General features: G+C 38.2%; 1 protein-coding gene across 2 annotated transcripts in view; it reads right to left on the bottom strand.

The window, feature by feature from the left end:
- The window catches only part of CDK6 (cyclin dependent kinase 6), a 140253-nt gene that overhangs the window by 14360 nt on the left and 110356 nt on the right, over positions 1–15537 (bottom strand). For both annotated transcript variants that reach the window (XM_049798584.1, XM_049798583.1), the window contains exons 6-7: positions 5176–5226; positions 981–1116 (exon numbers count right to left, since the gene is read on the bottom strand). In XM_049798584.1, the coding sequence (XP_049654541.1) occupies positions 981–1116; positions 5176–5226 (187 nt within the window). The remainder of the gene's footprint in view (positions 1–980; positions 1117–5175; positions 5227–15537) is intronic.

Genomic DNA, 15537 nt, shown 5'->3' with positions numbered 1-15537 from the left:
TCTGCCATATATTATTCCTTGTTCTTTCCAGAATCTAATTCTTGTCTATGTCTAGCTTCCTTTTCCAAGCTGCCTGCAAGCACAACAGATGCGTTTCTCCCCTGTCATCTCAAGTGTCCAGATGTAGTTCAGCTTACCACAGCTGGAAGCTGCAGTCATAAGGACAATGGAGGATGATCTGCTGTTCTGTATAGATAATGCAGGCCAGAGATAGCAGTTTCTGAAGGGACACAGCAAGTCTTTCAAGAGTTGTACCAAGCCCCCACTACCGAGCCCATGTGAACCAAGATCTTTTAAAGGCTTCCAGAGAACAAACTAAGCTAGATTTCAACAAGCATGGCAAAAGGCAAACTGAGGTAAAGCCACTCCCTATATTCCATTCCAAGACTGAAATTCAGGGCTGGGGTTTATGACATATCTATAAAAATGATGGAAATAATTTGGTTGAATTCAGTGTTACCAGTTGTACCAGCACAATTTGTTTGCTTCTGTTCAATTCTGACATTTGTAAGAGGGAACAATTGATGAATTCCAAATCTCAAGTTTTCAGCATTCAGTAGAAGGCATGAAGATTTAATCTGCCTCTACAGCCTATTTTCTGCTTTATACTGGGTCCACTATACCATGAAAAATGGTAGATCAGTTTTTGTACTCATGTCAGGCTTATACTATAACAATGGCTGAATCAGTGGCACAACGGTGGTCAGTAATGAGGATCTAAGCATAAGGTCTAAAGACAGGTCAAACAGGTACTGCCCTGACACAGTTTCCTAGTCTCTAACTATTCTCAGCTCTGACACCTCTTGAGCTGGTGGTGTCCTTGTGCTGATGTTTCATAGATTTACATGAATTTGCCTACCTACTTTCGAGCTTTTCTTTAATAACCCCATTGAATGGAAACATAAATGTTTCTTGGCATGTGGCATGCACAGTGGGAACTACCAGTCATGCGGTTTGGAGAACAACAAATAGAAACTTACAAGAAGCAAGTCTTTGCCCAGTTCATCAATATCTGGTACAAATTTTTCAATAGGTTGTGCAGGTCTGGAAGTGAAAGCATTTCTTGGAAGGGCAACGTCATTAGGCCAGTCCTCTTCTTCTGGGAGTCCAATTACACTGTGAAAGGAAAAACATAACATTGGGTCTGAACATTTATGCAGTCTCCCCTTTATATTGATTATACTGAGTGGCAGTTTACTTTATAAGTCTTTTTGTTTAAGTGAGACTAATTGTACAGTAGTGCACTGATCTCTGTGAATAGAGGCTGATGAGCATAGGTCCTCAGTGTGCTTTGGTAGGAATCACTCTGTGGCCAGCACAATTTTCTGGCCTAGGTCTCAATTTTTTTTATTTTTTTTTTTTGGTGTGTGTTTTTTGTTTGTTTGTTTGGTTGGTTTGGTTTGGTTTGGTTTTTGTTTTTGTTTTGTTTTGTTTGTTTGTTTTTTTGTTTGTTTTTTTTTTGTTTTGTGTTTTTTTGTTGTTGTTGAAAAAGGGCTGAGTGCTTTGGAAGAAAGTTGCTCAGCTCTTGACTGGATGGTGCAACATATGTCACTCCAGGCTGATTAAAAGCAGTAAATTTCAAAGAGGAATTGCATGCAAGGATCTTTATTCACAAGAATAGAGAGTGAGAGAAGAGTGTGGGTCAAGATGAGGGTAAGGCAATAAAAGGGATGTTTCATAATGCTTCAAAGCTGTGTGCAGGAATTGTTGCCCAAATTTAAACAATTTATTTGCTTCACAATACAGGTTCTAAAGTGTCAATTCAGAGGTGGCATAGGACTCGAATGTCTTTATGTTTTCACTTTCAGTTATATTTTAGCTTTTCTTTACCTTTTAATAGAATATTTTAATTTCTTTTTATATTTATTTATGCTTTAAATTCTAGAAGATATTTATACTTATTAAATAATCATGGTAAGGTTTAAAACCCAAATAAATGAAATAGTAGGTAAACCTCCAGTGATGGATCATATCTCATACATTTCATGTTTTAGTCTGATGCTAATATTTGCGGGGTTGAAACGCGAGTTTCTGATGGAAATTCTGGAAAAGACCATACATTACTTGTCAGGTTTCAGGGAAAATAAATTTTTACAGATTGTAAAATCGAGATTTTTAATGGAAACGCTGACAGGGTAAGACAAGAAGGAACATGAAAAAACGGTCACTGAATACTTGGGTCTGCACTAAGCCCAAGACCACTAGGGAGCAGCATTGACCTTTCTTCTTTTTGAGGTTGGTAGTAAGACCGGGTGAGGCCGCGGGCCAAACACTTTGATGTAAATCATAGGTTACCTCAGTGGAATTACTCCGCATCTACCTACATGGGTTTTAGATTGTAATTTGGCTCACCTAAACCACCTCCGAAAATTAATATGTCTTCAAAACAATGGCATGGCTAGAAGGATAAAGCAATTAAAGTCTCAGGACAATTTAATTTTACTACCTCTGAAGACATCACAGCTCTTGGGAAGTGGTAAGTTAAATCTGTATGAAAAATTGAATTTGATTTTTATCACCACAGGTACGGTGGGGGTATGGGGCAACTCTCTTGGCCACAGTGGTTAAAGCCATGTGATTAGCTGTTTGAGGATCTGGACCCGTACTAAATTTAATATGAACAGCACCTCAGGAAGATGGTTGAGTTAAATATTATAAATAACAATGAAGTTTAACCTGCCATTCAAATGTGTTTCATTAGTCCCATTTTGTTAATGTCTGCATGAGAGAGCACAAACAGGGCAGAATAAGCACAGGCACAGGCAAAGCTAACAAAAAGAAACAAGGAGGCAGCCTGTCAGACAGGTAGGGTGGACAAGACCAAGAGTGGAAAGGGGAGACATTTTTAGTTACACACTCACGTAGTGCTCAAAACTGCTAATAATGAATGTCTGAGTAGGTGCCCTCACTCTGGTCTGGTACCACTACTAGTGACTAAGTTTGGGAGTATCTTGGATGAGTTTCACCTCCTGCCAAAGGTTCAGGCCTGGTCTTGAGAAACGCCGAGTACTTTCCACTCCCATTGATCACAATGGGAGACAAGTCTGCTCAAACCATTGCAGCTTTTAGCCTGAAATCTATGAGGGTATTCCACACGCTGATGGTGTCCTTGAAAAGCAGGAAATTGTTTTGGGCCACGTCCGAGGGATTTACCCTCAAACGCAGTGGAATTTTACCTGACGCAAATCAGAATGCACATGTAAAGCAAAGGTAGACCACAGCCCCATTATCTGAAAGAATGCATCACTCCAGATTGCACGAAAATCCCAAAACTACTTTCTGTCCAAATTAGTCTGCAGAATGAGTCACTATTGTAGAAGGAAACAATCCTCCTACAAGAAGAGCTATGCCTAACTGTAGGGGGTTCTCCAGCTGTGAAAACACAAAATAAACACTATTTAGCATAACTTCCCCAGAACCCAAGAAACTTTTGAACTATTTAAGGAGAACTGCACAAAAGAAGCAAACCCAAACTTTCTCTTGAAGTAGATGTGTAATAAGGGATTTCTTCTAAAATTAGCATGGCATTTTCTGTTCTTGATGAATTCTTTTCTGCACAGGTAATCTCAGCCCCTAGGGATGGAAATATCCCTGTTGGAGGCTGCCACTAGCAGCTATGCATTTAATCCCATCCCAGTTCATTTTGATTTTTCCCCTTAAATGTCATAAACGAATCAAAATCCTTAAAAAAAAATCATAGCTATGTCTTTTTAAATTATAAAATATATTGTATGTATCAAAACTGTCTTCATTTAATATAGCAGAATATTGTAGGACTAAAGGAGTAGCTTTGGCAGAAGAAGAAAAAGTAGACTTTAAGGACTGATTTTTCTGGATTGGGCAGGAAGAGCTATTCAGTGCATGACAAATTAACCACGCAAGTGAGTCACATACACTGGTATGGTATGCAGGAAAGGGAAGTCAACTGTGTGAAATCAAGACCTGCAATTTAGGAACCTCACATTAAATAATGAAAATGCTTAGAAACAGATCTGTTATGATTTGAGAACTGGAAAAATGATTAAACAGAGAAATTCATTATTTGTTCTGTTTAAGCTCTTCTCAGAAATTTTACTATCTTCTCTTTGGGATATCTTTAAGAGAATAATATTTCAGCCTTTCCACCCCACCCCCCTCTCTCTCTGCTATCTATTTCTTATTTCATCCAGATCTCTGGATCCCTGCAGCCTCTCCATATGAAAAGGGAAGACAGAGGTGCAGAGGCAAATGGGCATTCATTCTCTGGAGTGGGACCAGCCTTATATGGCTTTGATTTCCTAACTACAGAGTAAGTACATCAGATCTTAAATTTACATGGTTCTTATAAATTCAGAAATATTCCTTGCTCTGAAGAGCTTTTACAAGAAAAAGTTATATAATCCTACTTAATTATCATATCAGTAATATCAATAACTTATTTTTCTGGTTTTTAACTAAGAACTTATTTTGGAAGAGAATTATTCTACCTCAGAGAGTTTAGAGGCCCCCCCCCCCCCCCAACATATTTGATAAATCTAAAGAAGAAAAACACAAACTAGAATTGTAAAATGGTTTTAAAATAAAGCCAATTAGTTCATCTCCGACAAAGCACATGTTAAAATGCTGATACGCCTTCTGTTCTTACAGTTACCTTCCTGACCAAAATATGGATGGTTAATCATTTTAACAGGCTACACAGTTTATTTTAAAAGCTAAAATATTTTCTTATGTACACAAGTCTTTTCCGCAAAGAAGCTGTTGGTAATCGTCTTAGAGATTTCAGTTTAATAACAATTTTAAAGTAGACTAATTTTGTTTTCTGAAATACACAAAGAAATTACTGAAAAGTAAACCATTTGTGTTTATGTGAAGAGAATCTCTTGGATCTAACTATTTAGGAATATGCATGAATGGTACATGCACAATATATTTAAGAGATTTAAAAAGCCTAAAACAGAAGTCTTTCAACTTCCCGATGATGGCTATTAGTTCTGCAGAACTACATTCCATGTTGCTTCCTCCTCCCACTCTGACACGGAATACACAGAAATATCATGTTGCATATGGTAGCAAAAGGAAATATGTTCTAGGAATACTTTGTTCTAGTCACATTATTGCATAAAAACATGGCAAAGAAACCGCACAGTGTTTCAATGTTAAACAGGTATTGACATAGTGAAACTAGTTATCACTTACTCAAAGATTTTTCCTAGCTGATCAACATCTGAGTTTCCACGGAAGAGCGGTCTGAAAGAACAAAGAAATATTTTTAGGACGTGACTTGCTTTAATGGATATGAATTTATATTTGTCATTAACAGCTGCCAACATAGGGTGAAAATGTTATTTTTTTTGAGACATCACTTCTTCTGCCTCCAAGTTTTATCCAGTCTGTGAGTGTGTACCTTTCAAGTTTCTATGAAAACTGATAAAAGAATGGACAGATAAGACATATTTTTGAGCATGCTACTTTTGAAAATGTAATTGCATCCTTTAACATGAATGAAATAACTTTCTCTCAACTAATACCATCCTCTGAATGATACCATTAACAAATATTTTTCACTACAAAGAACACACTTAAATAGCTGTTTATAGAGACAAAACCAGAGTGAATGTCATGCAATTCATTAAAACATAATAAAATTAGACATTAATTGTTATGGATCTAAATTCAAAATTAAATTTCTTGTATATTGTATTTTGGAAATGTTCTCCTAGGTTTAAAGGGTCAAATAAATGACAATGAATTTGTGAAGGTCTGTAAAGAATGGGGTGTGAAACGGTACAGAATTTACCTTGAAGGAGAGGAATACTTCTGCTGCATAAATAAAGATATATTCAGGAAAGAAACAAATTAATAGGCAGAATGTCCAAAGGCTTTCAGAATAAACAGCGTCTCAAAATACTTTCAGAGAGTGGTACATACTTTTTCTTTTCAAAGTGCAATTTAAAATATTTTCACTCATGGTTTATAAAATACTATCACCCCATAGTGCCTAAGTAAAATATGAAATTCAGATTTGTATGGCTGTATGGCTGTATTGCCATCTTTGTGTTGAATTCAGTAAGGTGTGATCAACAGTGCAATTTTATGTGTAAACTCCCAAGCCATTCCAACAGATTACTGACAGATGATTAAGGATCCAGCCAAGAATGAGGGCATCTGTGAAGATCAGGCCCCAGATGTTGTGTACCATTTTGGTTCAACAAATGGTAGATTACTCCAAGAAATGCAATTCAGACACACTGCAAACTGAGATACTAACTTGGGTTGATTGATAGCCAGGCTGCCTCTCTCTTCTGGAGCACAGCTCTTGGAGTACAGTGCGTGCTCTAAACTTAGAGTTACAGTTTCCAAGACTGTTCAACTGAGACCTGGTGACTTGACAAACAATACATATTCCCATGTTTTCACTGGCAGCCTTTGGTTACGGAGAAACGCCAGTTCTCCTGCCTCGCCACATACTCCTTTTCTTCTGTCTGATACAGGACCTTAACAGCAGTGATAGTCACAGACATAATTTCACTGTTGCTTTTCACAGGATAAGACATCTCCCATCTACACTGGAAGAGCAACAACTACTCAGCTATAGTCTTTCCCCTCTCATTGCCCATACGCAGGAGCAGGTGTAGGATCTGGATCTCCTTTTGCTAACCATGAGTTAATTCTGAAAAATGGCGCTTTACATCTTGACACTCACATAGACAATAGAGCTCCATGTCTCTGCCTATCTGGTGGGTCAACACCAAATACAGTAAGTAGACCCAGAACACTGTGACATTTCTCAGGTAAACATAGTAGTCTCTGCAGAAATCTGTGCCACCAAGAAAAACAGCAGAGCAATAACTGGAATACATGCTGACCATCTTTGATGAACTAAGCATGCATTTTGTCTCCTTCATGTTTGCTGCCATTCAGGTAACGTTGTATCAACTTACACCGCAAACTGCTTTGCGCAGGGACATTGAGAGAACAATTTCTTCAAGTCTGATTTGAAACCATATGACATCAGATTGAAACTCATGGGGTAAAATGCGGTAGCCTGTTGCTTGTCCATAAAGGGCTTTATTTATTTTGATTCTAAATAGATCATAAATAATGCTACGTACTGCTTCCTGAATATACATGATATTTACTAACTGTAGCCTCTTTGACAAGACTGTTTCAACTCATACTTAGAGGTTTCTGTATTTTTTTAAGTGTTAAGGTATCCAGCAATACTGGCTTCTACAAAAACCCAAAGTTTAACTTCATTCAGACAGGAATATCTACTTCTGCTGTAAGTTTTGAGCCTGATTTTCAAAATGTTCAGTAGCTAAAATCCTAGTATTGTTTGTGGCAGTAGACACACTCCATATCTTCCAAAGTCAGAAAATATGATAACCTTAGACATTTTTTTGAATGACTGCTTAGAATTATTAACATACGGTTACTTTAAGTATTTAGTTTCGGCTCCAGCATTAGAATATTGGGGCCCTTTAAACTAACAAAATCTACACAATCAAATAATTCTATCCATGCAAATGGAAAGCTGATTTAATGTTTTAAAATGTATGTTGAACCTTGCATTAATGTGAAAGCTTGGCAAAGACAGCCTTGTTCGCAAATCACCTTAGGCAGTGTCATGCCAAAACAAGTATGATTCTTGGGATTTTTAAGCGAGGTTTTTCCCATCGTTGCTGCTGTCTCAGATTCACTAAGGGCTGAAATTCTTTTGAATATATAATTATACAACACAAGGTGACCTTCCAACATACTTTGATATTTCCTCATAATGAAGTGTTATTAATTCATCTTTCAGCCTCCTATCCATCCCACCATCATGACTACAATAGAATGCCAACTTCAGGTTAGGCACCACTAATGTAATGAAATTTGCCTCATGAATTTTGGCTGGAGGTTCAATTGGAATATTGGATGTATGATTGGGGAAGTATATCCACTTAATCAGCAGCTGTATGAAGATCTCATCTCGCATTTTGGCACTAGATACTCTTTAGTAATGACTTGCCAGCACTGCAATTCCAGCACACATAAAAACTTTCACCTCAAGCCAATTGTTTTTTTAAATTCTATTCTTAAAGGTGGACATCACCTATCCCAGTACCACTGAACTGGGAGCATACTCAGCAGCCACAGAAATGTAAAATTTCACCTTTGTTCTTGGTATCTTTCACTTGACTCGCTCACCCACTCAGTCCCTGAGGTTTATTTATGCAAGCTCAAACCAGAAGTCCTTACTTGGGGATATGTTCTCTTCCTTGTGATCATAATCTGTGTAAGACTGGTTAAACTCTGGGAGTCTGATTTTGTAGACTTCCTTCTTGTTTTCCTCTGGAAAGGCATGGAGAAGATGTGAGTCTGTCCTCTGACTCCAAAGAACTCCTAAAATCTGTGTGCATGTGTGTCTCAGGAAGAGGGATATTCTAGTGGAGGAAAGGGCTATCCATTGCCTTTTGTGTGGTTCCTTGATCTTCTCAACCTTCTCTGACTTGGCTTGCTACAAAATTCATGCTCTGAGGGCTCTGACACCATTGCTGTTACAAAACACACACTTGAGTAGGGAAGAAGATGGGATGAAATAACTCACAGTGCACCTAAGACCCTGTTTGCTCAAGAAGTCTCAGATGTTGTTGTGTCCCCATAACTTCCTATTTTTGTTGGTTGTTGCTTCTTTGATTTTTTTAGGGAGAGGAGAGGAGGGAAATGTTACTGGGAATCTGCAGGTGTCCATCTTGTTTGACCACTGGAGGACCAGGCCTTGGAGCTAGACCATTATCCACTGCCTCTGGAATGGTGCCCACTGAATGGAGGAAAACCTGTTTCATGTCTAATGTAGGACCAGAATACCTTTAGCCTACAGATATGAAGATGAGTTGGAGGCACCCTATTACTTCCCTGTCCTGGTAAAATAAACTCCAACTGACTCAATAAGCATGTACCTTAGTTGTTGACATACAAAATGTGCAGCTGCACAGTTAAATGGATATTAGCTATGAGTCTGCATTGTGACTATTTTCACAGATAACTCTATCTACCTTTTTATATGGCAGCCCAACACAAAGATGCCTGTAACTCCTGGGCTGCATGAGGAACACTGTTGCCAGCAGGTCGAAGTAGGTGATCCTTCCCCTCTGCTCAGCACTGGTGAGCTGGTGAGGCCACATCTGGAGTACTGGGTCCAGTTCTGAGTTCCCCAGTACAAGAGAGACATGGACATACTGGAGACACATCAGCAAAGGGCCATGAAGGTGATTATGGGACTTGAGCATCTGACGTATGAGGAAAGGCTGAGACAGCTGGGACTGTTTAGCCTAGAGAAGAGAAGGCTCAGGGGGGATCTTCTTAATATATATGAATACCCGAAGGGAGGGTGCAAAGAAGATGAAGCCAGGCTCCTTTCAGTGGTTCCCAGTGACAGGACAAGAGGCAATAGGCACAAAATGAAGCACAGGATGTTCCCTCTGAACGTAAGGAAACACTTTTTTACTGTGAGGGTGACTGAGCGCTGGCACAGGTTGCCCAAAGAGGTTCTGGAGCCTCCCACCTTGGAGATATTCAAAAGCTATCTGGACATGGCCCTGGGCAACCAGTTCTAGGTGGCCCAGCTTAAGCAGTGGAGGCTGGACCAGATGATCTCCAGAGGTCCCGTCCAACCTCAACCATTCTGTGATTATACAGAAATAAAAATACAAATCACGATATAAGGTTGCAATGTAAAACCTCACAAATTCTGAAAAAGTTACCATCTGCTTATAGTTTAGAAGGACTTGCACCACTAATCTTCTGGCTGAAAGGCTCTCATGCTTATACGTAGCTGAACAAATTAGATTTCACCATTCACCAACTTTAGGTTCTTTTCTCTTGTCCAAAGGAATATACTCAGCTCATGTCATTGTTTCATGCTGAGTTTCACCTTCACTGAATATTCTATCTACCTGAACTGGATACTGGTGTCTGAAAGGTTGAGTACTTTATTTTATAGACACCATGTTTCATGTCTGTGCTACTCAGTAAAAACTGAGATATAAACATTTCCTAAGCAAGTCTTCATGAAAAAATTTTCCCTGGTGCAACTCCATGGACATGCCAAAGCAATTCTAAAAGTATTGTATACAATGACAATGCAATGACACCCAAGAGATAAATGAGGTTTAACTGTAAACTGGCTATATTACTTCTAGGCTTTACTTTCAGACTTTGGTCTACAAAGCAAAGAGGGTTTGTAACTTTCCATAAGAAAAGTTAGAATTTTCATAAAGATTGGAATTAAAGATACTGATAAGCACTGCTCTAGTCTATACTGCAGTGCAGACACAAGAAAAAAAAGTAGTCTAATAAAACCACATGCACTGAGGCACAGGAAAAGATTTCTGCAGGTTTTTGATAGTGGCTGACATTTTGAACCGATTAGTGACATTCTGATTGGAAACTATCTTTCAATTTCTGACATTGAGTTATTAAACTACAGGTAATATGGTAAAATGAATCAGGTAAAATGGATCAGAAAGTCAAGAAATTCTCTTTCTAACCAAAACATATTACAGAGCTATCATAACAATTCTAGAGTTCCAATACAAGTGCCTCCAAGGCCAGACAAGCCTTGTATCTTTCCAGATATGCAAGAAATAACTTCCAAAATAACTATCTGGATTCTTTCTGCTAGTCCTTTTGCTCAGTGTGGTGACAACAGCAGATGGGAATCCCATCCCCTTCCTTGTTATCACCATAAGGATAATCTCTTGATTACTGACTTGAATATATACAATATACTCAGTGAAAAGTCTGTGTCTTGGCAATCCACATGTACTCAGTGAAGTCATACAAGAACCCCCTAAAATGAAAAGAGCATCATGGGTGGAAAAGGTACAACTTGCTTGTTGGGCAAGTAGGGCTTAGACAGTCTGGTTGAAGAGATAGCAAGGAGAAGTGTTGGGAAGAAGAGCAGCGATTTCAGAGCAGGTAGCTGCTGCTTTGAAGGCATTAGACAAGATGGAGGAGGTGTTGAAAGTCCATGATAATTTGACATAGTGGAGAGAAAAATGTAAAGGGAAAGAATATAGCAGCAGATCATGGAAGTGGTACAAGGAATTTTAGAAGTTGGTAAGGTTATAGTAGTTAAGTCTAGGAGTTTGTATGTCTTTGTGTATAAGAACAAGAAGGTGATGGTGAAGAAACTAAAAAAGCTAAAGCCAAGAAGCATTTGCCAAGGAATCCTGTATCATGCCATGGGAAACCTGCCAAGCTACATAGTGTGTGACTCAAAGATATATTTAAATTATGGGTTTTTTTCTTTTCATATTACAAAATATGAATAGCTGGCAAATAATTTTGCCAGATTCTTAGTTACTTGTTATGAAGAAAATATTTTCATTTTTAGAATTAAAAACAAATAAGACCTAAATCTAGAATTATGAGATGACTGGAAGTAACATGATCTGTACTGTCCTGTGGAAACCCTTATTCAGAGGGATTATTTCTGAGCTGATTCCTCACTCTTGTTCCCACCACTGTTTCTCTTCGACAGATCCCCTGGACAAGTCCGTACTGCAGGCATGAAAAGAGAAACTAAGGCAAGATAAAAGGAAAAAATATGTATCACTGTTTAAAGATGAAGGCCATTTGCTCTTCTGATAGGTAAAATGAATACGGTACAATATAAAACTTTACTCTGAAAACAGGCCACAGCTGACAACATTGCACACTCTGGACAGTTACCCACTTCCAGTCACAAGTGACTTGCCTCAGCTGTTGTGCAATTCAGAGTTCTCATTTTAAATGTAACATTTTTTGTACTTCTCCCTCTCCTTTCCCTTTAATAATATCTTTGTGGGGGTGGGTGCCAGACACAGCATAGGAAGAAATTACTTCATGTAGAGCTTATTATACTTGATCACAAATTGCTCAGAACTTTTAAGAAACTTCTCTTCTCCTACATCTAAGAAGAAAGATGACATAGATAAACTTTACGACTGAGGAAATACTCTTCAGCTAAAATCTGACAGAAAACAGATCAGCCATCCTGAGTTTCTCATTTTAGTCTTAACAGCCCAATTTTTTAACTGAAAATCTATCATTCTTCAAGTAGGATAGTACCACAATCATGAATAACATCTCTAAGATAATTTGGGCTATATCAGTATTAAACTATTATTAGAATCAGGTCTAGTACATCAAAAGAATTGCAATAATTATTATTTTCTCTGGAGTTTCTCATGTCATCCGTTAGAGCAGATAAAGGAAAACATGTAGTTTCCGGAAAACTACTGCAAACTTCCAGTGCTGTAGTGTGATGAATTTGCTCCTCATTGCTATTTAAAATGAAGTAAATGAATTCTAAAAATAAAGATAATGTTCTGACCCCTAAATGCACATACAGTCTATTTCCTAAGAAACATATGGGATTTCTGCCTGAACTGAGAAAGCAAGGTGCTTTCTGAGCTGTGTGTAGATAAAAGCCAACGACAGAAAGACCCAGCTAGTACAGAGAGCTTCCAGGACAGTTCATGTACAGGTCCAGAGCTACTACAAATACGGCTGAAAGCTGCAAGCCACTGGTGTGCACAAGGAGGTAAAAGGTAAAATAGAAAACAATATTAATAGTGAGAGAGAGCACACTAAAAAAGATTAGCCACCACTTTGGGGGTTAAGTTTGCTCATCAGATGAATGCTTCCTGGTGTGGGTTTTCATCATGAAAAGTTTGCACTGCTTTGCTGCAAATGATTGTATTACAATTGTATTATGTGCTGGACTTTCTGAGGGCTTTTGACATACAGGTTGGCAGCCTGGGAAGAGCCAGAGTTGTAAAGTGGACCAATCACAAGGTATTTGCAGATGGATATGCATGTTCCCTTTGCATGCATAACTGAAAGGGAAATGTTAGTAAAAGGGAAACCAAATAGAGGCACTGTGTACAGCTTTACGACCAAAGCAGGGCCAGCCTACTGTGTCGATTCAGTTGTTGATTAAAAATACAGCAAAAAGCAAGAGAAAGAGCATAAATGAGAGAAAATATAAGTATCTTCAAAGCTCCCTTAGGAACTGGGCAAAGGAAGATCTTTTTCTGGGTGCTTAACATTTGCTTGGCACCTTTCATGTAAGCATCATATTTCAAGGTCCCAGGTGGCCTTGGAGCAGAATGATGGGCCTTGTCCCCCACCATTGACATAAAAGGGGGGTTTATCACAGACATCAACGACCCCAAGATCAAGCCAAGTGAGATCTGGTTTCACAACTTCTTATAAGAAAAAAGGTGATTCAACAGAAGGATACACACACACACATATATATATATATAAACCCCCCAAAGTAAGGTAAGTGCAGATATTATCTTTGACCAGAATATGCTCTAACATGGGCAGTTCTCATCTGTTGCCAGGCAGAACTGCTTCAGCATTCGTCATTTAACACTACTTTTTGAAATGGAAGAGCCTTGATAGGTTGAATGTCCTTCACTTATTCCCACAGCACACACGTCACAGTTCTCTTATCTGTGGACATTTGCTTCTCCAGAAGATTTGTAGGTTTATTTCACCAGGGCTTTAAGAGTCATTATCTTAGCTCAGGGAGCATGATATAACACTGGCATTTTGAAAACTTTTCCAACATATGAAGCAAGTTCTGGAAATACATAGACAACTGCCCTTGGAAAAAGGGAAAGGAAAAAAAAAGTATGGTCTCTGCTTGGAGTAGAAAAAGAAGCATTCCTCTTGTTTGTACTGACAGTTCTACCAGCAATATGATTTAACTATTTGTGTGTTAAACACCCACCTCATCATTGCACACAGTTAAATTACATCTATCTTGTCAGTCAGCAGTTTGAAGCTTACTTATGTAACTGAACTGCAGGCTTCTGCATTTTTATAGCATCCTGAAAGAACTACTGGTATGACAAATACAATATGGTCATGCTCTTCCCATGATCACTTATTTAGTTTTCGGTATTCTCTTCTCTCTCATGAATCTATTTTATATCCCCTTTCTAAACTTGCACTCTCTAAAACTGCCATGCTTCTTTGCTCTTCTTGTGCAACTCCGTTTTAGGGTTTGAAGGCAGTAATTGAACTGTGGATAAGAGAAAGGCTGTCTTATGTGGATGGACAGGAGCCAAGAGGGCTCCTTCCTCTCCAGTTCACTCACATAAGCAATGGTGCAAATCAGTGTCCAGGTTGCTGTGTGCAGGCAGTGTGTGTGCCTGTGCAGAGCTCAGGAAAATCCTCACCTCCAGGTGTTTGTGCCTGTGAACAAATTTGCCCATATTTTCCTTGTAGAGATCGAAATCCTCCTTCCAGAGCATGCCAGAGCTGTTTTTCACCACTCCTTTCATTTAACTCATAATTTAGTCCTCACTTAAAAATCTAGCAGACAGCACTCCAAAATGACACATTTTAGTCAGAGTGTGAATGTGCTCCTTAATGCTGTAAAGAAGTGGATTTAAAACATCTACACCACAGCAAAAGACCTACCTTCAAGGTAAGCAATAGGAGTTTGAGTCTGTTCCCAGTCTTTATCAATTATGCAAATGAAAGGAAAGCAATCTTCTACATGAAGTATCTACTCCTTTATCCTGTGTGAATTTTCACTGTGAAAATCTATTCAATTCACAATTTTCAGAGATACAGAATTAATTTTTTATAGTTTCACAACTTTTCTTGCAATGTCAAGATAACTCTGAGAAAGCTCATCAGTTGACATTTACCATATTTACTGGTATAAAAAATCCTTTTAAAATGGACTTTGCTCTGAGGGTCCCTCTAATGCTGGAACTAGTTTTAATCAAGGGGATATGTAATAGGTTTTCAAGTCTCTAATTGAAATCCAATTCATGTTCCACAAACTGAATATTTTCAATTAGATTGTTTTCCCAATAAAGCTTTAAACTAAAAGATTTTGTGCCATTAGCTTGATTTCTCTTGGAATAAACTCTTTTTAACCAAACGTGTAACAGTGTTGTCATTCTTGTATCAGCTGAAAGTCTAAGCACATGTAATTATTGCCTGAAGGAAACTCTTACCTATCCCTGATTCTTCTATATCAACAGAGAAGCAAGTTAATGTAAAAGGAACACATATACTACACATAATGGTTCATTCAATCTGGCCAAAGATACGTAGCAAACTACCATCCAAGTATGTGTTCCCAGGTTTTCTAGGGTTTTATTTCTTTCTCAATAATGCTAAGCAAAGAGCTTCACAGACTAAAGTACACCCTATAGATAAAAGAGCTTATACTCTAAATATGTAATATAAAATCATGAGAAAGGACAAGTGTTACAAATGGTGGTTTAGTTCCATCATTATGAGTTATATGGAAGATGGTACATGTATTTGACTAATTTACAAGTCTCAATTTTTTTTTTTTTTTTTAATTCTACAGCTGGGTAGAGTAAGGCAGAAATGCAAATATCCAACTATAAAAAGCATTGGAAAAAAATTGAAAGAAAAAATCTTTTCTGTCATCTGTGTTAGTACAGTGACAGATTGATAATGAGGTAACAGAGGCTGCACATGGGCACTCTCTGAGCCTTCAGACAAGAGAGCTCCAATAGATGTCAA

The sequence above is a fragment of the Accipiter gentilis genome, chromosome 4 (assembly GCF_929443795.1).
Source record: "Accipiter gentilis chromosome 4, bAccGen1.1, whole genome shotgun sequence".
NCBI classification, from domain to species: Eukaryota; Metazoa; Chordata; class Aves; order Accipitriformes; family Accipitridae; genus Astur; species Astur gentilis.
The sequence above is the reverse complement of the archived record's forward strand: the minus strand, read 5'-3'. Positions and strand labels throughout refer to the sequence as shown.